At 42.1% G+C, this 26149-nt stretch overlaps 2 protein-coding genes across 2 annotated transcripts in view; both read left to right on the top strand.

Moving 5' to 3' along the window:
* The window catches only part of map7d2b (MAP7 domain containing 2b), a 31155-nt gene extending 23761 nt beyond the window's left edge, over positions 1 to 7394 (top strand). The window contains exons 14-17 of the mRNA XM_030079845.1: positions 839 to 902; positions 2048 to 2195; positions 3891 to 4183; positions 5163 to 7394. Of these exons, the coding sequence (XP_029935705.1) occupies positions 839 to 902; positions 2048 to 2195; positions 3891 to 4179 (501 nt within the window). The 3' untranslated portion in view covers positions 4180 to 4183; positions 5163 to 7394. The remainder of the gene's footprint in view (positions 1 to 838; positions 903 to 2047; positions 2196 to 3890; positions 4184 to 5162) is intronic.
* A 2335-nt stretch (positions 7395 to 9729) lies between these two features.
* zgc:112982 (BCLAF1 and THRAP3 family member 3) lies at positions 9730 to 24746 on the top strand. Its single transcript, XM_030079096.1, has 11 exons — positions 9730 to 9947; positions 11171 to 11211; positions 11489 to 12184; positions 13011 to 13778; positions 17687 to 17856; positions 19267 to 19402; positions 20925 to 20994; positions 21200 to 21336; positions 22053 to 22161; positions 22508 to 22622; positions 23896 to 24746. The coding sequence occupies exons 2-11, from the start codon at positions 11177 to 11179 to the stop codon at positions 23907 to 23909; spliced, it is 2250 nt and encodes a 749-aa protein (XP_029934956.1). The 5' UTR covers positions 9730 to 9947; positions 11171 to 11176; the 3' UTR covers positions 23910 to 24746.
* The last annotated feature ends 1403 nt before the right edge of the window (positions 24747 to 26149 follow it).

Raw genomic sequence — 26149 nt, 5'->3', positions numbered from 1 at the left:
CTTAGCATCTCATTATGATACGCCGTTTGTTCTGTGAAGCCGCAGTTCAAACAGAAAGCAGAGCAGCTTCACTTACACAGCTCTTTCCCTCTCAGCCTCTCAGCTCCTCCATGGACGGTCAAATCACCTTTCTCATTAATAAGAACCCAATTCTGTTCCAAACACAAAAAACAAACCTCTAAATGCACTCATCAATCATTAGCAATCAAAAGAGCGAATACAGCACGTTCTGTCTGTTCCAATGGACGAAGAATCTGAACATGAAAAACCACCTGGTAGTAAAAATGACAATAAACAGTCCTGAGAGACCGTTTTTCAACAACAAAACATGACTATTTATTGTATGTGAGTGGTTAACACATATCAGTGATTAAAATGATGCTTTAAAACATATATTTTGTGTTATTTTAAGAAAATTATTGATTAAAAAAAACTAATTTTCAGACAGATCTCCATAAGGCACCTCCTGAGTTGAATATATTGTGTACATAATCAATAGGGTGCTTAAAACACAATTTAAACACAAATTAGTTACTTTAACAATATGATTAATAGATTAAAATGTGGCTTATGCTTCCTCCTCGCCTCTCGGCCGGCCATGCTGGCTGAAAAAAGCAGGTGTGGCTCCACTGCGGTCTACTTTAGATGAACACTGTGACAGCTTTTCAAGCAATCCTAGAAAAGTTATGTCCCGTGGAAGGGACGGGGGATCTGAGCGGGTTTCTCTTCAAACAGCCTTTTTCTGGATGTTTTTAGTTTCCTTCAGATCTCAAAATGGCAGCACTTGTCTGTTTCTGTCTCTAAACTCTGCTGCCTCCTGTTCTGTCTGACCCTCCAGAGAATTGAGGAGATTATGAGGAGAACACGAAAGAGCGAGGTCGACCCTCCGTCTCCTGCTCCAGGTGAACACTGACGCCCCAACCACACACACACACACACACACACACACACACACACAGACACACACACACAAGCTCCTACGTCCTTGCCAACTCACTTCCCTAATAAGTGAATTTTCTGCATCAGTGCCAATTTAAATTACTGTACTCCCTCACTTATCTTGTTGTCCACCATTTTCTATCGTTGTTTAAATGCTGTTATCCAGTCCAGCTGTCACTTTGCCGGCCGTCTTGTTGTTTTGTGCTTGTTGTTCATTGGTTTCTGTCTCTTGTTCAGTTTGAATTGTTTTTAAAGCCCCCAATGTTTTGATCTAATACACAAATTCACAAATCTCTAACTTGTCCTCTGTAAAATCTAATTAGTGTGCTGAGCAGAGTCAGCTGCAGTGTGACTCAGCAGTGTCACACAGGCAGTGAAACAGCTCCCCCTACTGGCTGCTGGGAGTAGCACATCCAGCGAAACACCATGTGTTGAGCACCAAAAGTAGCTTACATAAAAAATGCATGAATGAATTTTTGACCCCCAGACACAGAAACAGAAAATCTGCAATAAATATATCGTCTGATATGAGAAACACTAACATCTTTCAGGAATGCCACTTGCCTCCTTCTCAGCGCAGCAGGCAGGCATGCAGACCTCTGTATTTATAGCACATTTATTCATGACAGGAATATAGTGCAGGCATCAGGACAGGACTTTTTTGCTATTAATAAATGAATCAGTTAGTGCAGTAAATATCACAAATAGTGACAGATGCTCATGGGAAGCCACCAGAGCCCAAAGTGATGTCATCAAATGTCTGACCAGCAGCCAAAAACCCAAAGGATTCATTTTATAAAGATATAAATGGAGAAGAGGAAGACAGTCTGAGCATCTTAGTGATCTTTGTGAAGCTGGAATCAGTTATTGTTCGGCATTTGTATTTGGTAAATGACTTACATATTTACTTGATCATTAAAATATTAATTAATTTATGAAGGCTGTGTTCAGACGCCTTTCACAAGCCTTTAAACACCAAATCTGACGTCAATCCAGGTGTCAAAGGGATAAAGGAGGTGAAGGCTGATGAGCAGCTTCCTCCAGAAGCCTCAGTAGCTCTTCACCATCACAATAAATAACAGTGTGACACCCGTGTGTGTCCTGGCAGTGTCTGAGGCGAGGGCGCAGAGCGGCGGCGGCAGCGTGGAGGAGGACGCCCCGACTCCGGCCGAGGCCCCCGTCATCACACTGGGACCCCTGGAGAGTAAGAGCTGTGTGGACGAGCTGTCTGATGGGGTCCAGTCCATGGACGTCAGGTGGGACGCCTGACTGTCTGTCTGTGTGTGTGTGTGTGTGTGTGTGTGTGTGTGTGTGTGTGTGTGTGTGACTCCCAGCTGGGCTCGTCTGCTCATCTTCCTGCACACCTTCATGCTCAGCTCCACATCACCGCTCATTTCTGTTTTATTTGGATGACTGTAACTATTCTAGGATGTAAACCAAGTCCCACAGCAACGTGAACACACACACACACACACAGAGGAAATAACAAAAGCCGCCTTGTGCCTTCACTTCTCCCACTTGTTTACAACCCAGTTTGGTGACTCTATTTGCCTTTGAGATTTAGCTGAATTAACAAGTTTCCTCGAATACCAATGAAGTCAGCTGAAAAAAAAAACAAAAAAATAAACATGCAACTTGGTGCTGCTTTCTTTCGGTTCAGTTCGGTTTTTCAGTTTCAGCCAAGTTTTTAAATAAGAGGGGTTGCTGGTTTTATTTAGCTTTTTTTTTTTTTAATGCCTAGCTCTAGTTTGGTTTTTATTAGCTTCAGTTGTTCTGTTTTTTGTAATACGGCATATTTTGTCAGGGGCAAGACTGAAAAAGGTTAGAAAAAGTATTTTGCAATAAAAACTCAACAAAACAAAAAATAGACAAAAGAACCTTCCACAAAAGACAGCTATGTGTCAGTGTGTTTTATGTCATTAACCAAAAAAAAAAAAAAAAAAAAAATCAACTGGACACAATAAAAAGAACAGCAACATTAGTACATAAAATGTAGATACGAGCACAAATATAGCATATAGTGAAACATTTATGTGCAACTTGTGATGTTAATATGAGAGTTGACATTGTAGAGAGTAGTGCAGGCGTGTCTCTCTCAGTGAGGGAATATTTTTAGAATAGAGCTGTTTTTGTTCTTTATTGATCTGGCAAATGTCATCCATGCGTTTATCTATTTAGTTTAATGCAACTGATAAAGAAATATGACTCCTCTCCGGCTTGTACCAAGTAGCAGCCAGGATGCTTACTAGAACAACAAGACATATCACGTTTCCTCAAATTTAACACTCTTACCTGTTAGTTTTAAAATTGATTTAAACCTTTTAATCTCAATAAGATATTGAGTTCAAACAAGAGGTGATTTTTCTCAGTCTGGCAAATTCAGAATCACCTTTTAACTCCTTGAAACTATTATTGAGCTTAAATTTCCCCTTAAAAAGCTTCAAAGTTATTAAAAAAAATCCATGTTTTAGGACAGCATCACATCCATATTGTGTCTCTGCTGGTTGCAGTGTCATTGATGCTCCATGACACTTTTATTGAGTGAAATCTTCAGAGCCAAGCTGCTGTTGTTTTTTGGCTGCGGCATCACATCAGATAGAACAGATCTACATGTCTTGTGCATCATTTTAGACACATTTCATTGGAATTCAGCAGCAAACCTTTGGGATGTCTGCTAGAATTAAAAAAAAAGTTCTGTGGGTCTGAACAAAGCAGCAGAGCTGAAGAGGTTAAAACTCAGATGTACAGGCTCACTTTTATGTACTGATATAAATTAATAGTTGCTTAGAGTTTTGATTTTGCATTATCTCTCTTTGCTTGCATTGCTCTTCACTTTGTTGTTGATTTTTTATTCATTCCTCTGTGAAGTGCTTTTCCACTGCATTTTGACAAGTGCTAAACAAATCAGGACTATCATTATGATGTTATTTTTATACCTCTGTCGTGTGCAGCCCGGTGTCCCGGGACGAGCAGGCGAGTGCTCAGGAGTATTCGCCAGTCACCGAGGGAATCGATGGAGTGAGTAACGGTTGCCCCTTGGAGCACCTGATGGACCTGGACGCCCACGGGCGAGGCGAGGGTCAGGGTGCCAAAACGCCCCCGTACCCCAAGCTGCATGCCGGCAGCAGAGCAGATCTGGGCGACCTCAACAAGAACCTGCTGATCCAAGCTTACAACGCCGCCTCCGAATCCTCCCAGCTCATCCACAGCCTCGGCCCCGGCAAACTGGACGTCCAGTAGCCAGGTAGACACACACACACACACACACACACACACACACACACACACACACTGTGACACACAGGGACACGTTCATCTGTACTGCAGTAAGACATGGCTGAGAGGAGGCAACAGTGAAACCAAACATTAACTCAATAAAGAATATGAAATAAAAATTACAAATTTGTGCAAATGAGTTAAAAATGAAGTCCAAAAACTGCACATTTTACACTGAAAAAAATCTCAAATTGAATATGTCATTGAATTTCATCTTCAGTATTAAAATCTTGGTTTTCTACAAACAAGGGGAAAAAATCAGCCAGTGGGATGAGATAAACCAACTTGTTTCCAGAATTTTCTTGAATCAAGCATCATTTTCTTGATCCTAGTGGCTGATCTGCCTTATTCTGCCTTTTCAACATATTCATACTTGCTCCCAGAAAAACTGAATTATTTGAAAATGAAATTGAAAAGTCACACCAACGATGTATGTAGCCACTCTGCAAGCTTTTTAAAAGAGAACTGAAAAGCTCTGAGTGGCTGGAAACAACTTCTTGCCTGTGTTGAACAGTTGTTTGTGAAACTAAATCTCAATAGCAGGGAAACTCCTGAGCATGAAAATGAAGAAGTTCAGCCGTGGCAACAAGCTTGTTGAGTGTCCACACATCGATGGAGTTTCCTGGTGGCGCGGCTCCACAGGAAACTGGGTTGTGGTGACTTGCAGATGATGTTACTCACAGTTTTAGCACATGGTGTAAGCTGCACAAGGCAATTATTATGCATTAGCAGCCCCTCTGGCAAACCCGAGGTAACTATTTGAATTTGAGGACTTAAAATACCCAACGGCAAACACTCCTTAGAAATAAATGTTTGCTTTTTGGGGGGAAAAAAATCCAAGATGAACTGGACTGCAGAACTGAAATGTTTAAGCGATGCCATCAATCCACAGCTAATTAATGGCGTCAAAGCACAATTTCCATCTTTATCTTCTTGGTGTGCTGCAGGAAGGTGATTTGCTGCAGGAGCTGGCAGCTTCACTGCAGACAGGAGCCAGGAGAAACCGGGAGGCCTCTCCTCCAGCAGAGAGACCAGACTGACAGACCATCGCCCTCTCCAGCCCTCCGTCTGACCCCCCCGCCCCAAGGAGCAACTTCCTCATCTGTATCACCCAGCTCATCTCCTGGATACCCTGGACACACACACACACACACATACACACACACACACACACACCACATGTTCGGAACTGTAAAGCTTCTGGCAACATTTTGAGGCAACTTTGATGAATCACAAACATAACTCAGTCTCTCAAAATAAACATAAATAATGTGAAGATTGCGTTTCTCCATCATGAAGGGATTATGTGATAGTAGAAGAAATGTGCACACGTCATGTTACCGTGTTGATTGTGTGGAAAACGTCAGTGAACAGGTTTTGTTTTGGCAAATAAAATGACTTAGATTTTTCTGTTTCCGCCACTTAATCCTTTCCTGATGGTGAAACAGATTTCTTTTACTTGCCGCTCACATTATTTGCACTTTAAGACAGAAAGAAATACAAATACACCATGCATACATTTATTCCTGTAAGCTCACTCTGTAAACAACACGGATACCAACCCTCTTGACCCTGCCTTCCCCAATATTTTCCGTCTGCATCGCCTCAAAGTGTCCCTGGAGCATCAGCCGCTCCCGACCCTCATCCCTGGCTGTGTAATACTCTGTATATAGCTCTGTCTCAGTGTTGGACTCTGTTCTTAGTGAGGGGACAGGAGGTGACTCTGATCTGTAGCGTGTATTCAGTGGGAAGCAGTAGGACAGACGCTGTTGATGTGAAAACTGTGTAGCACCTTAAGTGGGAACTCACTAGATAAACCCGTCTGTACGTCAAACACAGCGACGGGCTGTTGTTGGCTGTGTACCTCAGCAGCATCTGGGTCAGTGTGTTCTCTCTTTCTGTCAGTGTTTCTGATGGTTCCTGTGTGTTATGTCACCACTGACCTGCTGTACTGTCGACTCTAATTCAGCCACTTATTATGACTTCTATAAAAACCCAGCTTACCCAATCTACTGTAGATTTTTCTGTCATCCTGACAATGAAGAAAATCTGATGTTATAATCCTGCTGATCACCCGTAACAAGTAGCCTATAGCTTTGGTTTCTCCGCTGCCCGTCACTCAGCTGACGGGACGATTTGTGGAGGAGCGATTTTCCACAGTGAGGATGTGAGAGAGAAATGGGGGGTGGGACTTAAAATGTCAAAATGTCCTGTATTTTTATCTGCAGGTCAGGAAAATATTGACACGGCGTGTTGTGTGTATTTGTTTGGCACTCACTGTAACCGCGCTAGCTGCAGCTTTTAATGTGCACTTAGTTGTGTGTCTCACCGCTCTGAAGACGCTCGTACCTCCTGCTTCACGGCTCATCCTGTGAGAAAAAAAAAGAAAAAAAAAAAAAAAGAAAAAAGACCCAAACTGAAATATATACCTCACCGATGCAGCAAACAGACTCTGGTGTTTATTAACGGCGTTCATCACCATGCAGCTCATCACCTCTGAGGCCTTAAACCTCTCAGCTGTCACCATCGACCCCCCTCCCCCCCTCCTCCCTTTGCTTTGCTGTGAGGGTGGGCGCCACCCAGCATGTGTGCTCTTCTCGCTGTTTTAGGTGTCACATCGAGGGACGATCTTCACGTGTCCGCTCGTCACCGCAGCCTTCACCGGGTTGTTTTAGGTTGCCGTGCCCGTGTCCCTCCCTCCCTCCCTCCCTCCGTATCAGGTCATTATTTTCCAGATTCTGTTGATGTTCATGGTATAAGGGTCTCCTGGGTCCCCTGTGGTGTTAGGGTTCCCTTGTATATGAATCGAAAAATAATAAAAATAAAAATAAAAATAAAGGACATAATGTTTATCACAATATTACTTTACTCTGTGACACTGCAGCTTGGTGGAATATATCATTGTAGATGTGGTGCATGGATAACTGCTGAAAAAGAAATAATAATAATAAACTTCATCAAGCCATTTGTGTCAGTGGGTTGGATGCATAAACAAAGGAAACAAAGTGGTGCCTGTTTGAGATGATAAAGGGAAATATTAAACTTTAAACATTTGTTTGGTCTCTGACATTCACAGTAAGTACGTCTAACTGCATTGCCACCATGTTTTATTTACCGTCTCGCTGAGTAATTGTGTTTTACTCACATTATTCTGTACTAGTATTAAAATTAGCTGCAAACAATGAATCGCATCAAGGATTTTGTCAGAATTTTGGTCTGATGACTGACTTAAAGCACATCTATGACGGCAGACCACGGCCTCCAGTCATAACCAATAGAAATCAGACCATGTTCATATAAACAGGTGGACGTAACTAATTACATTTGCTCATTTTTACTGTAATTGGGTAGCTTTTTATGTACTTTCACTGTACTTGATTTTTTCTCAAGTCCATTTTAGCTTGAGTTTTGTCCTTCACTCCATTTTAAATCAGATCCATCACAGAGAACAAACGATCAACGACAGCCTGTGGAACCTTTCACAATAAAAGGCTCAGTCGGCAAAGATGAGAAGAGGAACCTGCTTCTGCTTTGTTTGGTTCTACTTTTTGTCATTTTCCAAATCTCACAATAAAAGCGACACCATGAAAAACTGCAGCGAGGACCATTTAGACTCAACTTGCAAAAAATACAGAATAAGTATGGACCATGTAGACTTAACCGTCATGTTACATGTTTAATCCATATGTCAGTTGAGCGTAATGCCCCTTTAAAAGCATGCAGTGTGCAGCGTGTTCTCTCCTCCTTTTCTAACTGCATGGAAAAGATCCCAGCGAACACAGTTACTGTTTGGAAAAAGGAGCTCAGTCACTTTTACTGCCAGGACATTTGAGATGAGACACTTTGGACTTTTACTGCAGGAGATTTTTACTGCACTACTTCTACTTCTACTGCAGTCAAATACCAGCAGAGGAACAGTACTTCTACTTCTACTGCAGTCAAATACCAGCAGAGGAACAGTACTTCTACTTCTACTGCAGTCAGATAGCAGCAGAAGAACAGTTTATAATACTCCACCCATGCATATAAATTCATTCATTCATTCATTCATTCATTTATTCATGTATTTGTAGGCGTTGTCCTGTCTTTATAACCAGGCCAGTAAAGGCAGAATATATTACAGTATACAAAACACAATCAGAGTACAGAATATTAAGGGAAGAAATAGAAGAGAGGAGGTAGTTTTATCAAGGTTGAGGTTTGATCACATGGGTTTAAATAAGACACTATTTTTATTGGGAAAAGTGGAATCACAAAATTGCTCAGTTTGTAATACAACTGAAAATGTAGAACATATTTTAATGCACTGCAATAGATATTACGAAGAAAGGGTTAGATTTAAAAAAAAAAAGAGTTAGAGAGGCAGGAAGGGAATGGACTATGTTAGGGATATTGGGAACACAGGGAGATAAGGTGCGGGAGTAGTCCAGTAATTTTAGGCCAAAATTGGGGTCAACCTAGGACAAATTGCAAGAGAAGCAAACTCAACTGATTTTGTATCCTCAGTTTGTCCTGAGTGAGGGGAAAAAAAGTCCCAAGAAATCCCATTGGTGGAAAGTTTTGAAAATCACCTATTTATGGCCACATATTACCAAAAAACACTGTTTTTAACACACGGGAAAGGGGTTCAAAATTTTACTCTCAGATATCACTATAAAAATTCACAAGACGATTACACACACAAAGACAAGAAAAAAAGTCAATTACAAGTTCTTTGAATTATTCTGTTTACACATGCATATCACACATTATCTGATTTGATATGAGCTAGTAAGGAATATAAGGAATAAATGCCAGAAGAGACATTTAAACAGTAAATTAAAAGGTTACTATATATATAGTAACCTTGAATTAAAAGGTTACTATATAACAGTGAATTAAAAGGTTACTATATATATAGTAACCTTTTAATCCACTGTTTAAATATCTCTTCTGGCATTTATTCCTTATATTCCTTATTAGCGCATATCAAATCAGATCATGTGTGATATGCATGTGTAAACAGAATAATTCAAAGAACTGGTAATTGACTTTTTTTCTTGTCTTTGTGTGTGTAATCAACTTGTGAATTTTTATAGTGATATCTGAAAGTAAAATTTTGAACCCCTTTCCCCTGTGTGTTAAAAACAGTGTTTTTTGGTAATATGTGGTCATATAGAGGTGATTTTCAAAACTTTCCACCAATGGGATTCCTTGGGACTTTTTTTCCCCTCACTCAGGACAAACTGAGGATCCAAAATCAGTTGAGTTTGCTTCTCTTGCAATTTGTCCTAGGTTTTTTCATAAAATGACTGGACTAGAGGTACAAAGAGAGGTAATAGCTTATTTATATAACACAGGTTTATTTTGTAGAATATAGTGGGTTTTTTTTGTTTGTTTGTTTGTTTGTTTGTTTTTTAATTAAAATTATAATTAATAAACATGAAGTAATATAAACTAGCATACGTTCTACATACTCCGGTTCAGTAGGTGGCGGTATGCACCTTCAAGGTAAGATTGCAATCCGCCAATAAAAACCCAAAGAAGAAGAAGAAGAAGAGCAGAGCCGAGGTGTTCCTCCTCGTTTGGACGATTTCTGCAAAAAGCGCGAAATATTCATCTAGTTAGCGGATACATGTGCTCTTATGAATTTTGTATTGGGGGGTTAAAAGCTGTAAACTGCATAAACTTGTTGTTTTGGTGTGCTAATCCTCCTGTTAGCCGCCGAGCCAGCCGCAGGAAGGTGGACGGAGGTAAACGACCTGGTTTACATTTTAGCCAGCTAACGGCTGACTTAGCTAGCGGTATTACAGGAGCAAATATCGAATAATTAGTTAATTCATGCTGTTTCCTGCATTATTAACGCCACTATTCTGGCGTTATGTAATTAATGCTCACTGGGTGGTCACGTATTTTATCGAAAAAAGCGTTTAAATAGCCTCTAAACACCCAGAGAGCAGCCCTAAAGCCAGTTTATTAACCTGTTAGCATGTTAATGCTGAGTTAAAGCTCTTATTTGACAAGTTAGTCATTTTCATTATGTATGTCAACGATTTGTGTAATTATAATGTTTTGTTCATACCTTGTCCCTGCTTTAGATACTAACTTCAGTTTTGTCATTGTATTCACTAATAATGAGTTAATCTACTCTAGTGTCCTAATTATGGCTTAATTGGTCTTAAACCTCATTTTAATGCCGTTATTTGTTTTTAATTTGTTGTATCTTGTTCCAGTGTCTTTATTTTTTTTTTTTTTTTATCCGATGTTGTGCAAATTGTTTTCATTTTAATGTTTTAACTTGCTTTTATTTTGTTCTTAATGTTTTTATCTGTCTGACACAGTGCAGCACCTTGCGTTACTCTTTGCTGTCCTTTATAAATAAACTGTCCAGCTTACTTATGATTGAAACTTATCAGACTAGCAGTCTATTGTGCACTTTTATATGAATTGAACTTTAAAAACAGAAGAAATAGCTCTGCATATAGATAGATAGATAGATAGATAGATAGATAGATACTTTATTCATCCCGCAGGAAATTCAGTTTTTCAGCAGTATCCACAGATTACAGATTAGATAAATCAATAAAAAAAGATTTAAAAAAAATAAGAATAAGATCTAAGTACAACAGAATAAGATCTGAGTACAACAGAATAAGATTTAAGTACAACCCAGTGTGCAAAAAGCAATGTGCAAAAAAAAAACCCCAGAAAAAACCGTGTGCATGGGTGTATAAAATGTGCATAGAGGTAGGTCAGTGTGCAAATTTAGAAGAAATATACAGTATACACATGATAAATAGCAGTAAGCAATATAAACACTATAAACAAGGATTATAAAAAAAATTAGAAATAGAAATATGTACTTGTTTGAAAAGTGTTGTTCTTGTAGTACAGTGTGTCGTGCTGTGGCTTTTTGTGTTGTACTTGCAGATGTACACTTCATAAAATATGTAACTGAAATCTCTCTCTGTTGAAGGTTGAAATGTCGAGACCAAGGTCACGATCACCCCGTTACAGGTGAGCATGATGTCGTCTCACAGCACCTTGTAGGGCTGTAACCATTCAATAAACCCCCTGTTCAGTTTGTATTGCAGTTTTTGGGTCACGAATTTGGGTTCATTTTGTTTTTGTACAACAGTGAGCACAAAAAAAAAACACAATTTCCAATTATCTCTGTATTTTGCCTTATTTGCAGAAATAACTTTTTTTTTCAGTCAGAGATTGGGATAACAATATGAAATACCAGAAGTACCAGTGGTGTTAACATGCTTTGTTGCAATATTTTCCCTCCCAGAACGAGCCCCCGGAGACATGAAGGTGTCGGAGGCTATTCTCGCAGGTTCCCATGGGATGAGCCTGACTTTGACCCTCAGAAGGTGCTGGCTGAACTGGACGGGGTGCCCATGGACAGGAAGCGCCACCCAAGAGAGGATCTCGAAGAGCGCTGGAGCTACTTAAGAGAGGACGCCCGCTCAGACAGCCGGAGGAGATCCCCTCCCTTCCCAGACAGCCGCCCGCCTGGCCTGCAGCATCACCCGGAACCGGAGGAGTTCTACCGCCGGACGCCGCCGCCCCATCCTTATGAGCTGGACTACGCCGAGCGCAGGAGGCTCTCCCCGGACAGGCGTGAAGTCGGAGGAGAAGGAGAGAGAGGAAGAGGAGGATTTAGAGAACACTATAAGGGATTTGAAAATAGGGGGAGGCTGTCACACTCGCCTCAGAGGCTGAGCAGGGAGCGGCTGCCGTCTGCGCCTCAGTCACACTTAGAACCAAGGGAAGCTGCCGTGGGCTGGAGGAGAGAGGAGCAGGGCAGGAGCAGAGGGAGTCCCAGGCCGAGGTCAGATGACCACGCTGGGGGAGAGGGCAGGGAAAGAGGAAGGAGAGATGCTCAGGGTCTGAACAGAGAGAGACGAAGGGATGACCCACATCAGGAGAGGAGCCCCCCTTTTAAAAGGCACAGGAGAGAAATGGATGACTCCGTGCACCTTGGGTAAATTTTAAGCGAAGCGGTTTGCATCACTGTCACAGGGAAAAATGGAAAAGAAGAACCAAGGACTCTCCGTCTTAACTATTTCCAAATCAGCAAAATTCTTCACTGTCCTCCACTATCTTTACTTAACATAAAGTGAAACACTAGTCTTAACAAATGTAGCTGCATGACTTAAAGTAACAGTTTCCTCTTTCTGGGCTCCTCTGCACCTTGTAAATTACACGTAAATTGCACGTCTCTTTTTGGTGAACACAGTTATTAATCATGTATATTTTAATTATAAATCTGTGCCAAGGCTTTTTAAAAAATGTGTGTCACTGTGTTCCTACTCTTAAAATCTAATTTGTAGGACAATAGAGACTTTAAATGAATCAAAAGCTAATGTCAAAGCTCCAGTGTGTGATTTGTGCCCAATATGTGCACCCTGTCAAGGCTGTACAAAATATAGGCTACACCCCATAATGTGAAGTTTGCTTTTAGCAGTAGTTAAACCTGTTGGCTAGCTATCATGCTGATGCTAACTGGCTTGGTAATGACGTTAAAAGTTGACTAACTAGTCAGGGAGTAACGCATTTATGGGGATTCAGTGTTCTTCATTGGATTAATATGACAGTCATGGTGTACGCATCATGACTGCTGATGTTTTTAGATTCGATTATGTGCCATTTTCAGCTCCTGTAGCGCTCAAACTGTCAATTAACAGCATTGCAGTGACTGGATGTTTGCACACTGTAGCTTTAACAATCACTTTAAAACTGAAAGTTTAAAGATGTGACTGTTGATGTATCGTTGTTGAACCGTGTCACCTCCTCTTATGCCAACACAGGTACGGGAAAGAGGAGTTTAGGGAGCAGCGTTTCTCACCCGAAAGACTCAGAGATGAGTTTGCAGGAGGCAGCCGTGGGCGCTTTGACGAGTTGCGGCCCCCAAAACCGCTTGTCGTTGAACATGATCACGGCATAGCCAAAAGCAGAGGGCCGCCGCGGTGGGAACAGTTCGACAGTCGCGAAGAGCGCAACCCGGACTTTGATCGAGAGGAGCGATTCAGGAAGTCGAACAGCAGGTCCGACATGCGGGAAGAGATGAGGGGACGCCATATTCAAGAGGACAGGAGGAACTTTGGAGGTGAAAATAGGAGGAGCCCTGTGATGCAAGACAGAAGCAGCCCTATGGGGTTCGCTGGCCGAAATGGTCTGACAAACAACAGGGGCAGGAGCGGCCCCCAGCCGGGGAGAGGGAGGGCGAACCGTGGCCGGGGTGGAAGGACTGAAACGGGGCCTCCTAGGAACCACCATCGGTTCCAGCAATTCCCCGACAGAAGGCAGGATCTTCCTCAGGAACGTCAGAGGCCAGCGCCCCGGCCTCCAGAGGAAGACTATGTCGACCGCATGGATGCAGAGCCCACCTGGGCAGAGGAAACCGCTCTTCGGCAGTGGGAACGTGAAAGGCCTGGTAGTGGAGACCGACACCTACCAAGGAATGACTTGGACCCCAAAATGCCCCGTCAGAGGGAGCAAAGCTGGACCGTTCAGCAGAAAACCAGCGAGACACTGACGATCAAAGTGGACATGAGCCGACCGGTGAACCAAAACAGGTAGAGTATTTTTAGTCTAAAAATATCAAGGGTAAAGGGTGAAAGTTCACGCTTTCTCTTCTTGAGCTCACTGAAAGCTGCAGGAGGAGTGAAGATGAAGTTGTCTGGAGAGAATGGATCCTGCTGCTGAAAAAAAGACGGATGAAACACAGTCACAGTTCATAAGTCGACTTCAGCGTGGCACTGACGCTGCCAGGATTTGGAGCTCCACTCCCACTGGAACCACCTGTGCTTTACATGTAAACCATCACGAAATTGAAAACTACTTTTGATAAAAGTACCCAGTAAAAAAATGCTTTTCCTGCTGCTCTCACCAAGTGGTAAAGATGTCATGCAGAAGTTTCAGCTCATTTTACATGGACCGATGGAAAACATGGATCACCATTGCACCTTATTTATCTGGGAAAGTAACTCATGTTAGTCTTCTGTCCCCCATTCCCTCTAGCAGCACAGGAGGAGGCTCGTTCACAGAGGGAAACCATTCCCAGCTAAAATATGCATCGATGGTGAAGATTTTGGGGTTGATGCACGCTGTTCTAGCTCAAGTTCCAGTTCAGAGCCCATAAACACAGATATGGTCTTAAAGTCAGTTGACAGAAAACTGAGCCCCCAGGACCTGAACCCGCTTTAAAAAAAACTCCCACAAAATCCCAGAAGCCATATGGAGGAAAAGATGGAAGAAGTCTTGGAAATGACCCCAGAGAGAGGGATGCCCCTCATCCAGGCCATCTAGGACTGCAGCGGGCGCCGAGTGGGCAAAGGCTGGACACAATCACTCGCTCTCACAGGACACTCCAACGCTCAAGAAGCCTGCATCGCCTTGTCAGCTATTCTCTATGGGAAAAAATGCGTTGAAATCAAATACTTCCTTTTTCAAAAGGAGTTTTTCAAACTACTTTGCTCCACAGAGGTGACTCGGACATTTGTATTTGGGCTTGTGTTGCAGAGAAACTGGTTTGCTGTTGTTTGCCGTTTGACTGGAATCCTGTTAGACGTGCAGCCAAGCCAACATGGCTCTGTGTTTGTGAATGGATGGACTTGTTATTTTAATCGTAAAGGAAGCTACATAAGAAAACCACACCTATAACATATGGAAGTGAAGCCACAGCAGATGACAACAAATGAAGGAAACCACCTGGGGCTGCCATGGCAACCTGGCACTATAAATAATAACCCCTTGGACTTTATTGAAGCTGATGGATCATTTAGAGAATCCTGGATATGCTGAATTGACATAGATGGACCACAGTGGATACGATGAATCTTGAAAGGCATCATGGTTTACTGGCTGTGAAACTGAATGATGATTATTTTCTCATTAATGCTCTCCATTTTTGCCTGCACCAAGACAGGCAGGAGGAAACAACATTGGAGACACTGGAGAGAAGGCTCTGATGGGATTTGATCCGAGGCCAGCAGGTGTATGAGTCAAGACAAGGATCTGAACCACTGCACCACCAGCGGACATCTGAAAACCAGTAGAACTTCAAAGACCAGCTGAAGAGCAGACAGGACCAGTAGCTAGACAGTTTTTGCAGTGAAGTCAGGACAGGGCAGACACAAAACACTCCACCATCACTTCTTAGACTTTTCTGAAACCAAAAGCATCCTGAAGGACCTTTTTTATTCTAGTCCTGCCAAGTACAAATCCAAGAACTGACCCCTTATGCACAGTCTGTTCTCCCAAAGGCTGCTGTGAGAGGACACGCCCACCAAACACCAGAGTTTATGAAGGGGATGCTAATAAATCATAACCATTATAAATATGTTCAAATGTAAGTCACTCATCACTGTGATATGTAGGAATGTCTCAGTTTCAAAATTAGAGATTGAAGTTTTTCTGCTTTTTTTGTTTTTGTTTTTGTTTTTTGTTTGTTTTTGAGCTTGTTACGTGAAGCAGCAGTGAATGCCGTTGGAGGACAGAAGGCCTTTTGTGAACAGAGATGAAAGAGATCGTGCCACATCTCTCTTTGTATCCGGCATGTTTAGATAGCCGCCGTTTTGTGACGGAAATGCTTCAGATTGATGCCACGAACCCTGCTACTGGTTGATCCTGATTTCTATCATTATCATTTATTCTCTGCTGCCTGTGAAGGTGGATCAGCGAAGATAGACCAATGAAACCAACAAGAATCCACAAAGAGGAACTCGTCTGGCACCTGCCGTTTGTTGAAAAGGACCACAGTATGAATGAAACCAGGAAATTTAATCAAAACAAGACACAACGCCGGTTCAGGCAGACTGTAAACTGTGTAACCGAGGATTTCAGATGTTCACACCTCGTCTGTCGTGCAGCATCACTTTGTGCTTCGTCAGAACAAAGACAGAGAAGGAAGATGTCATGAGTTGAGCTTAGCAGCTTGAGAACCACCAGTGGAGAGTGTCTCATGGAGGCAAAGTCCTAAACCACCGAGGGGGCCGACATGGATTGTGTTCACTACAAGTGGAGACTGAGCGAAAATTGCTGCTGGGAGGCGGCATATATCTGAAGATGATGGTGATGATGGACAGGAAACCATTGTATTTGTGAGCCAAAGTTAAGGATCGGTTCCAGATTTCATCAGCTGCCCAACGTTTTACCAGCCAATCTGATTTTATGGAATTAAAAAACACCACCAGGCAATGGTTGTCTGTCTGCCAGAGTGGCTTATAGGGAGGACATACACACCAGCCACAGTCAAAAAAAATGAACAAGCATAATTTTCCTCTGTGTTGGACGACTGGAGAGCATCAGTGATGATATCAGCTGATGATGAAGAACAGAGTTGTATCTTTATGGATTAAAACCCAGCATTGGACGTGGCAATACAACACTTTTGATGTTAAAACTATGGAATGGGAGAGTGTATCATCATGAACTTCTCCTAATGTGGAAACACGGCTCCAAGCACATCCATTTAAGATCCCTTAAATATAAGTACATGGGACCATTTGAGATTTGAAGAAAATAAGCCAAACCTGATGTAAGACGAGAATACAGATGAACGGTGGTCGTTTACCAAAGTTGCTGGTCAAGAAGACAAACCCAGCAGCGTCTGTGTCTGGTGGTTCAGACACCAAATCTAAATGTCACTGATGCACAGATTTGTAAAGGTGAAATGAAAACTAAATGACTCTGAAGCCCAGTGGAAGTCACACAGGATGGGGAACTGTGCTCCACATGGTTACGCTTTGAATAATGAACTATAAAACATGAACTGTGTGAGCCTGACGGACAACTTGACTGGCAGACTGGACAACGAGCCTCAGTTGATGAAAAATTGGACGCACTGAGAACAAAAAGAACGAAGCTTAAGTGAAGATATAAAGCGTACTTGTGGATATATTTGACCACAAACTGCATGATTTTAATGGAAGAAACAAACAGGAGCAAACAAGGAAAGAAGTGTGAACTTTCACCCCGCCCCCTCCGTCTCATTGGCCAGTCAGTATTGAAGGGATGGATCTCCTCGGTCTCTTCCTGCTGCCATTTTATGCATTTTATCTAAAGCAGTATCATTTTTGGGTTGATAAACTGTACTTTACAAAAGTACGCATCCCCCTTTGAGTTGATTTTAGGACGTAGTTGTTGTAGGTAATCAGTTTAACACCCACGAGTTTTGTGTGTAAGGTAAGTTGGTTGGACAAGGTAATGAAGTGGCACCTTTTTCATTCAAGGCTCAAAATATTCACACTAGTACACTGTACACTAGTTTGATTATCAGGTTAAAATTCGTCTTCACATTGAGTTCACATTGGTTTAATTTCCTAATGTAAAATACAAAAGAGCTTCACTCATTGTGGCAAGTAAACTTTACCAAGTCATTTATCTTCTATATTTGCTCAGTTTATGGTTCATCTTGTTGGACACCAGTTTTACTCCATGTTTGTTTGTTTGTAACCCCCCTCCTCCTCCTCCTCCTCTGCAGCATGCTGTGTTACTCCTCAGACAGGCAGCTGTCGTTAGACCTGGTCAACGTCGGCCGGCAGCGGCTCGACTTCCTGCCCATGCTGGAGCACTCGGGGACGTACCGCGAGAGCGCCATGCACACGGGCACGTTCGCACAGGAAATCATCACCCTGGTGCACCAGGTCAAAGGTCAGCACAACGCTTACACACACACAAACACACACACACACACAGGACAATCATAGATACTCAGCCAGGAGGCTCGACTTAATACTGAAATAAGTTTGACCCTGTTTATGTAATGTGATTATAATATATTCGTTTTATCCAGCTCTAAATGTGCAAAATGATAGGATACATCAAGGTCGAAAGAAAAAACTGCATGCAGCAAAATAGAAAGTAATAGTAGTTATATTCAGTCATCATACACAGGACAATAAGTATAAACAGTCTTGAAAGTTGTACTGTTAACAAAGTAATAAAGAGTGAGAGGCACAGGCAGAAGCATAAGGATTATACATGCCTGCTGTGTATTCCTATCAATTTTATCTACCTTCCAGAAATAAAAAAAAAAAAGTAAAAACACTTTTAACCCTCAAAAATAACTTTATAAACCATTCTTTTGAAAACATGCATTCTTAAGTTTATATTAGCATTGTTCCATAATTTAACTCCAACAATAGAATTCATCACCTTTTTCAACTTTTTGTACAGTAAACTTAACAAACATCTCTCCAACCACATTTTCACTCCCGTATTTAAAAAAAAAAAAAAAAAACTTGTTACGTCAGTGACTGTGTTTTAGCTCTGAACATTATTTGCATTTGCAAGGTATGAAAATAAACAGTTCAAACAGCAGAATAGAGAAAATATCACCGAATAAAAACAACAAAAAGCTCAAACATAGATATCTAAAAGCAGAATGTAAAATGTAAAAAACCACAGTATGAATGCAAATTATCATTATTCGCGTGTGCAGAATAGAAATAAAATTATGTTCGGGAACTGATGTAGTAAATCTGTGGTTGTGATGTTGTAAACAGAGGGTCCAGCTGCGGCCGAGGTTTGGCAGTCAGATTAGTAACCAGGTCTAATCCATGGACGAGCTTGTTGCTACAGGCGCTGGTAATCTGCTGCACACCCAGCAGGAGGCAGAGCAGCACACATCGGTTTTAATATTACTTTTATTGCTTGTCTGTGTTTTTCTAGCTAATAAAAGGATTATAAAGTCAGGAGCGAGGGATGTGGGTCAAAGCTTACAGATGTTTTCATGTCAGACTCCTGAATAGCTGCACGGTAGAATACAGGATTTTGTTCTCTGAGGAGATTTTTGTTGTTATCTAAGAAGATGAAAACAGGTCGGTGTATCGTAAAATCAACAACAAAATAAGATCGTCATAAATACACTGTGTCTTTCTTCTGTCTGCTAGGGAATGCAATAAAAGTTAATCTGTTCTTTTTGCTGATGACCTCTGAAACCCTCCTCCATCAACCACTGGCTTATAGAATAATTGATATAAAAAAAAACTCAGAGCATCCCTTCGCTCCTCACTGTCTTGGTAAAAGCACAATGAAATATCTGTGCGGTTGTCTCCACAGAGCACTACTTCCGAGGTGACAGCATCACCCTGAACGAGCGCTTCTCCGCTCCTCGCGAGGGCGTCTTCGCCGAGGAGGAGGAGGACGACGAGGAGGAGCAGCTGGTGGTGGCGGAGGGAAGGCCCATGTTCAGCAGGTACGGCACAAGTAAATCGGCAGTGTCACATCTTCAGTAGGAAATAAAAGGTTAACGGTAGATGCCTCAGTGGTAAACATCTGAAAGCCGGGAACCTGAACATTGATGTGAGATGCGGCGCCTCATTGTGTGTCAAGTTATCACAGATGTAAATTTTTAATAAACATCGTGTTTTGGTTAGGCACCTTTCATTTTTATTTATTTAGAGTGTATAAGGGTTAGAACATTATGATGGGAGTGTAGCATGGCCCTTCCCATGCTCAATTATATGTCATAAATTGTACAAAAAATTGGCCTTTTTTGACCACTCAAGAATTAATAAAATGGTTAAAAACAAACAAACAAAAAAAAACCCAACAACTCCAACACACCACATTAGGACATGAAAACCCTGAGGAACACCATAGAAAAATTCATGCTTTGATTTGGTATCAAAAACTTCTGACATTTGGAGATTTCTGTGAGAATTGCTTTTTTCGGTGATTGGATGGCAAGTGTTCTTTTGTGGAAACATCTCAGAAACTCGCCCTTCTTGTCAGTCTACCTGGAAAACCAGACATCCTCTGAACGGCCTCGCTCTCTAGTTTGTGGCTGTAAAGTTTCATGAGGCTGTGATTCTCCTAGAGGTCACTAGAGGTCATTTTATACAATGAAATGGTTGCTATGGGGGCCAACATCATCACACAGGAATCAAATGTGGCTCATTGAATCCACCAGAGTCTCAGCTTTCCAGTCAAAACCAACTGATGCAGCTCCGAGACTGTTTAGGCCCCAGTCTGCACACACACACCATTTTACAACAGGCCACAAGAACACATGTGGACTGCAGGCTTTGGGGCCCAAACTGCATGGGATTAGCAGAAGGTGGGCATGTCTGCGAAGGGGAGAGAACCCATTTTCATTCACAGATCTGGAGGTCAAAGGTCAAGGGACCCCGCTGAAAATAACCGTGCCAGTTTTTCCCCTCGCCAAAATGTGACTTAACTTTGGAGCGATATTTAGTCGCCTTACCAACAACCTGGCATGACATGCTTGGTGCCAATAGATTCATAGCATCTCATATCATCGACTCTAGCTTTAAAACTAAACCCACGTGAATCTCTTTAAGACAGTATGCAGGAACATGAGCAATCATTAGTAATGTGGATGATTGACCAATCAGGTGGTAACAAATAACAGAGCAGCTACAATCGTCTAAAAAGTTCAGAAAACTGCCTCCCTTTACTGTAACACATCCTTTCAAACCAGGAATAGACGACACTTAGACCAGATATCACTTGTGCCTGATCTCAAATATCCAGAATCCCCGACAGTATCTGTCTCATAGCACAGTATCAGTGTAACGTCAGTGTGTTTATTGCCCAGCCATGAGCCGTGTTTATAAATTGTCTTGAGCAGATCTCTCCTTACAGCTCGGCCTGACCAGACAGGGCTGAAGACGTGTTTTCATAATGTTTGACTGAAGCAGTGATAAATCAAACTGTGATGTTCATGTTTTTGTTTTCATTTTTCTTTTCTCCAGAGGCTTCAGCACAAATATGAACATGCTGCCTGATGATGAGCCCCTGTTTATCAGCACATCACAGCTACAGGTATCAAACACCTCACTATTTTTTTTTTTTTTTTTTACGTTTAACCTGCTTTTAATAGTCTCATCATCTTGAATTTGTGTAGTGAGGGTCTCTGGACAGACGTATTGATCACCAGTTGTAATGATGGAGCAGGTCACTGTGCAGATGAATCGCCTGATTTGATGTATTGATGGTTTGATTGATCGTATCGACGTTGTGCCGTCAGTCCTCGAGGCTGCAGCCGCTTCGAGACCCAGGAGACCTGAGGCACGACCTGGAGAGGAAGAGGCAGGAGAGGCTGGAGGGGGTGAAGGTCACCATACCAGGAGGCAGTCTGTCACAGCGCCCCCTGGGGCCCGTCAGGTGGGACTGAAAAATGCTTTTTTCCCCTCTCTTTTCTCTCTTGTTCTCTGTTTTATTGTTGTTTATCCCTTCTTTAACTTCATGTGAGATTTTTTCCACCACCGTGAAAGTACACTGAAAGCATTTTATTTGTTAGCTGGGTCGATTTTGGCTCCCATTCTGCCAGGGTGAGAGTTTAATCTCCCACTGCCGACCGACTTTAAAGTGTGTGTAGTCATGAAGCTATAAAGCGCTGAAATAGAGCTTTCAGTCAACTGGTTTGTGTTAAATGACTTGTGTCACTGCACTGTTTTTACTTTAGTAACTTAAATGATAACTAACTATTTGCACTGTATTTGAATACTTTTGTCTCCTCGTTTATTTAATTCTGCTATGTTTTACAGGTTGTTTTCAGATTCTGTTTGTCGCTAATATTCCTTTTTTATCTATGTAGTGATTTATTAATTTTTCAGAATTCTCATAGGTAGATTATTTTATGAGTTTGTATCCTGCTAAGAAATAAATACAGCAGCAGCCGTCAGCTTATTTCTCTGATTAAGTCGTCGTCTCTGGTTGAAGTTTGTAAATCAGTGAAATCAGCTGGTTTAGAGTTTAGAGGGCAGACTCTCAGGCCTGGTGCAGAACGGCTCGTCTAAACTAAATCTGGGTTAGTTGCTCAAGACTTTGGTAGCTGTGTAAGTCTGTAACCTGTACCTCCGTTTCCGTGTCTTTCTCAGTGAGCAGAGCGGGGAGTACGCCGACGAGGACGAGGCGGCTCAGCTGGACGAAGCCGGATTCTCCAGCTGGTCGGAGGAGCCGGGAGGCAGGAGATGGGCAGGAAACGCGGTGAGCAGCGGCGTTTAAATTTTCAGCATTTAGGAAAAAAAGCCACAGTAGTGCATCATCTGAATCTGAAATGAACCTTAAAACAAAGAATGGACCCAGGCCGCTGTTAATTATGTGTTCAGGGGTCCTCGGCAAAACAAGAATTGATTATTCATTATTTAATGTTTGTGTATCTGACTGATTATTGCAGTCGCAGGTTTCACTCTCACTGTTAATATCTGTGCCGTCAACGTCAACAACTCAAATCCTCCCATTTCGGGGTCCATGAGGCAGAATCATGTCACATGGGGACTCCCTCTGATGACCAGCACCAGAGTGTCTCTCTAACCGTCCCCTCCCTCTTTAGGGACCCAGGAGAGGAGGCAGCTACAGACAGAACACAGGCTCACAGCGCAGGAACAATCGCCTCGGCAACCGACTCGGGCCAATGAGACGACAGAACAACCGCAACAGCTCGGCAGGTGAGACAGACCACAGCGACGAGAGATTAACCCATCAGAGCGTCTTCACAGCTTCAGCCTCTGCTCCGGGCTCCATGAGCTTTTTGCAAAAATTCAGATTATCTTGTCACATGGAGTTAAACTAAAGTTGCAGCTGCAGTGAGGACACAGTCAGGGACCGGGGAGCAGCTCTTTCACGCAGGGGTCCAGCAGATCCCTAAAAACGTTTGAAGATAAGCTTGAATTGGTATTAAAATGTCTTAAATCAATCTTTGAAAAGTCTCAAAGACCCCATGACATGGACTGTTACTGTCTTGATTTGATGTATTTCCTGTTAAAATGGGAAGTTGGGAAGAAGATGCTCTGTTTTACAGGAAGCAGAGGTCATGTGAGGTCATTTCATGGGGACTCTAAAAATGCTAAGCGATGGGAAGTAGTTTTTTTTTTATTTTATCTTCAATATTGGTTATCATAAAATAGGTCTTATTTCTTATTTTATTCCACTTTGCATTTAAAAAAAAGTCCTTAAGTTTTAAATCTCGCCTGCCTTAAGCTGTATGAACCCTGTTGAACAGTTGAATCACAGACTGTCTGACAAACGAGTGATAAACAGAAAGTATCACAGAGATTAAAGTACAGAACAGACGTTTCTATTCATAAACGCTGCACTTCTGCATCTATTTTATGGCAGTCGAGGCCTGGCAGCTCCGTGTTGCTGCCACCTGCTGCTCAGGATGGCAGCCGCACGTCGTTATGTTATGCGGGAATGCCATTAATATCACTTGGAGAGGGAAAAATCCATGCTGGCTCACAGTTTAGGCGGGTGTACTACCTTACGTTGGTGATGCTATTCCGAGCGCGGTGTGACTCATTTAGTCAGACTTAGTGCCGGTGAACTCGGTTTATTCCTGTTGTGTAATTTCCAGGGGCTTTCCAGGGCACGGAAAGCCCTGCGCTGCTTACCGGCAAGACAGATTTTCCTGAGGCCGCTTCCCGTTTTAGTTCCTCAGGCCTGGCAGGCAGTGGAACACGCGCCTGACCCGGTGACACGCCCCGGGGTCAGGGAGGGGGTACCTGGCCTCGCCCCGCCCTGCCCCGCCGCCTTTAATCACCTGAGCCAGTCCAACCGTGGAGAATCCTCTTTTTTTTCTCCTCTTTTTCCCTCACGTCCGTCTGCAGTTTGAGCCCCTTTAAAGCCCCTCTGACCCGCCGATAACCCCGACCTGAATGTCCTCTCTCATCTCTGCTTGTCTTCCTCCCCCGCTCTCTCTCTCTCTCTCTCTTTCTCTCACAGGTTCCAGCTGGTGATTGGATGACAGAAAGGTATTTTATTCAATCACAGGTCAGTCGTGCTGCCGCTCGGCTGTCACAACCAGCAGACCCAGCCAATCAGGAGAGAGCGACCCCTTGCTGTTTTCTCTGCTGGGCTGCTGATTGATGTCATTCGTCCTGTGCAGGAACGAGCAGGTGACCCAGACTGAGACCAATGAACAGGAATGAAACTGAATGTGAAACTCTGCAGCTCGACCGGCGCTGCACGCTGTAGCTTCCTCACGCTGTCACACTCGCTTTGTCTCTCTTTTTTTTTTATGTGTGTGTGTGTGTCCTTCTGTTGCTCTTTTCTGGATTTCCTTCTTGCTTTTTCTCATCGTTACTCCTCCTTTCCTGTAGGTGCCTACTGCTGATGCTTTTTACTGAATATTTTTAAGAGATCTTTTTTAAAAATCAAATGTCGACTGATGAGAGTAATGAATGTCGAAGTCTGTCTGCAGCCGTTCAGATCTGCAGGTTGTTTTGGGTTCAAGTGACGAAACCTGAACCTCTCATGTTTTTTTTTTTTTTATTCCTGCCATCATTCAGGAATCCATCCATCCCTCCAGTGAAAGATATGGACTGCTTTCCCCCCCGGCTTTAAATAGCAGTGTACTTTAGTTTTGTTAAGGTGGAAGGTAGATTGCAGAGGACGTTTGCTCTCTTGTTCAACGATGTAATGTTTTCTGTAGTTGCTATTGCGTTGTCACGGTAACGTTGCATCGGCCTGAACGTTTGTGACAGACAGGACGTCACGCACTACTGACCGAGCGCCCCGCGGGCGGCCCGGACGTGTCGCTGTGCAAATAAAACATTTCACTTGTTTAACCTGGATTTGTGCTCTGTGTCTTTGGTGTTTATTTATTTATTTTTTTTTTTGTCAGTTTCTGATGCTTCAAGAGAGCTAATAAATTTCACAGGGTGTCCTTAAAAAGTCTTAAATTCAGCTTTGCAAATATCACACCTTAAAAGTCATTAAATAATCTTAAATATGACTTTGTGAAGTGTTCATTTAAACATAAAACACTTTGTCTAATTTCATTTATCCGTGTATTTCTATGCACCCCTTGTAGTGACACTTAATACACTGTAATACCAACAGAGAAATCCTTGAAAATCCTTAATACTTGTGAAGTTCTGTGGGGGGAAAAAAGTGTTGGGTAGATTTATTACAACATCACCTAGAGGACACCTAACAAAAATAACATTTCATAGCACCATCTAGTTAATTATGACCATATTCCTACTTAAAAGTTGCCGCTGCACCCGATCATAAACACATGATTTACCTTTACGCTCAATGAAATGCTGATTTGTATAAGAAAAAGATTATTTGTCCTTTAAAAAGTCTTCAATTTTGTTAGTCTGGCTTAAAAAAAAAAGTCTTAAAAGCAATATATTTCACCCTGTGTCCTGTACACGCCCTGAGTACAATACTTGAGCAAAAATGTTCTTCAGGAAAATTACTACCGTTAAAAAATACTCAAAGTACAAGTACACAAAAACCTACCCTGACAGTAAAATGAGTAAAAGTGATGAGTGACTTGGATTCCTGGCCATCAGCGGTGTAAAGAGAGCTCATGATTTTTGTATTTATTTATTTTTCCCACATCACGGTTCTTGCCTGTGAAGTTTTTGACATGATGGGAAACGCCGCTCGACACGGATCACAGGAGAGAACGGCCCCGGTCAAGTCTGTGTGTCGGCTCTTGGTTTTTGTTTCAGTGAAAAAAAAAAATAACCTGAATTCTGAGTCTCTCTCTCTTTTTTTTTTTTTTTTTTGTTAAATCCAAACTGAAAAAAAAGTGAACCGTCACATCCCCACTGATCAGCGCACTGATGATCAGGTGAATTCACAGTGAAAATCTACATTATGATGTGACAGCTGATGATAAATACCTTCAAAGGTTTACTGTGTTTGAGTCATGCATAGAAGTGAATGTTTGGTAATTAATATCTTTATTTCAAACAGAACGAGTGAAAATACAGAATGTTAAAAAAAAAAAAAATCAACAGCACAATGTATTCCTTCAATTTGTCTTTTTATCAGTTTCATAAAGCTGAGGAAGGACATATATATATTATCATTTATTTTATTTTATTTTTTTTTGCTGCTCAGTACTGTCAGAGTCACAGCTCAACACTTACACCTAAGTCCTTATGTTTACTGGCCACTTTTGATAAGGAAACTTTTTTTTATTCCTAAATCACTATTTCACCAGCCAGCTGTATGTAAT

Source organism: Myripristis murdjan, chromosome 20 (assembly GCF_902150065.1).
Source record: "Myripristis murdjan chromosome 20, fMyrMur1.1, whole genome shotgun sequence".
NCBI classification, from domain to species: domain Eukaryota; kingdom Metazoa; phylum Chordata; class Actinopteri; order Holocentriformes; family Holocentridae; genus Myripristis; species Myripristis murdjan.
Note: the sequence above shows the minus strand (reverse complement) of the source record. Positions and strands in the feature narration are given on the sequence as shown.

Excerpts from the sequence above, each read along its gene's own strand:
- zgc:112982 (XM_030079096.1), top strand. The coding sequence starts at position 11,177 with ATGTCGAGACCAAGGTCACGATCACCCCGTTACAG. Across the intron at positions 11,212-11,488 it reads TCACGATCACCCCGTTACAG|AACGAGCCCCCGGAGACATG; the intron begins GTGAGCATGATG and ends TTTCCCTCCCAG. Across the intron at positions 17,857-19,266 it reads CCTGGTGCACCAGGTCAAAG|AGCACTACTTCCGAGGTGAC; the intron begins GTCAGCACAACG and ends TTGTCTCCACAG.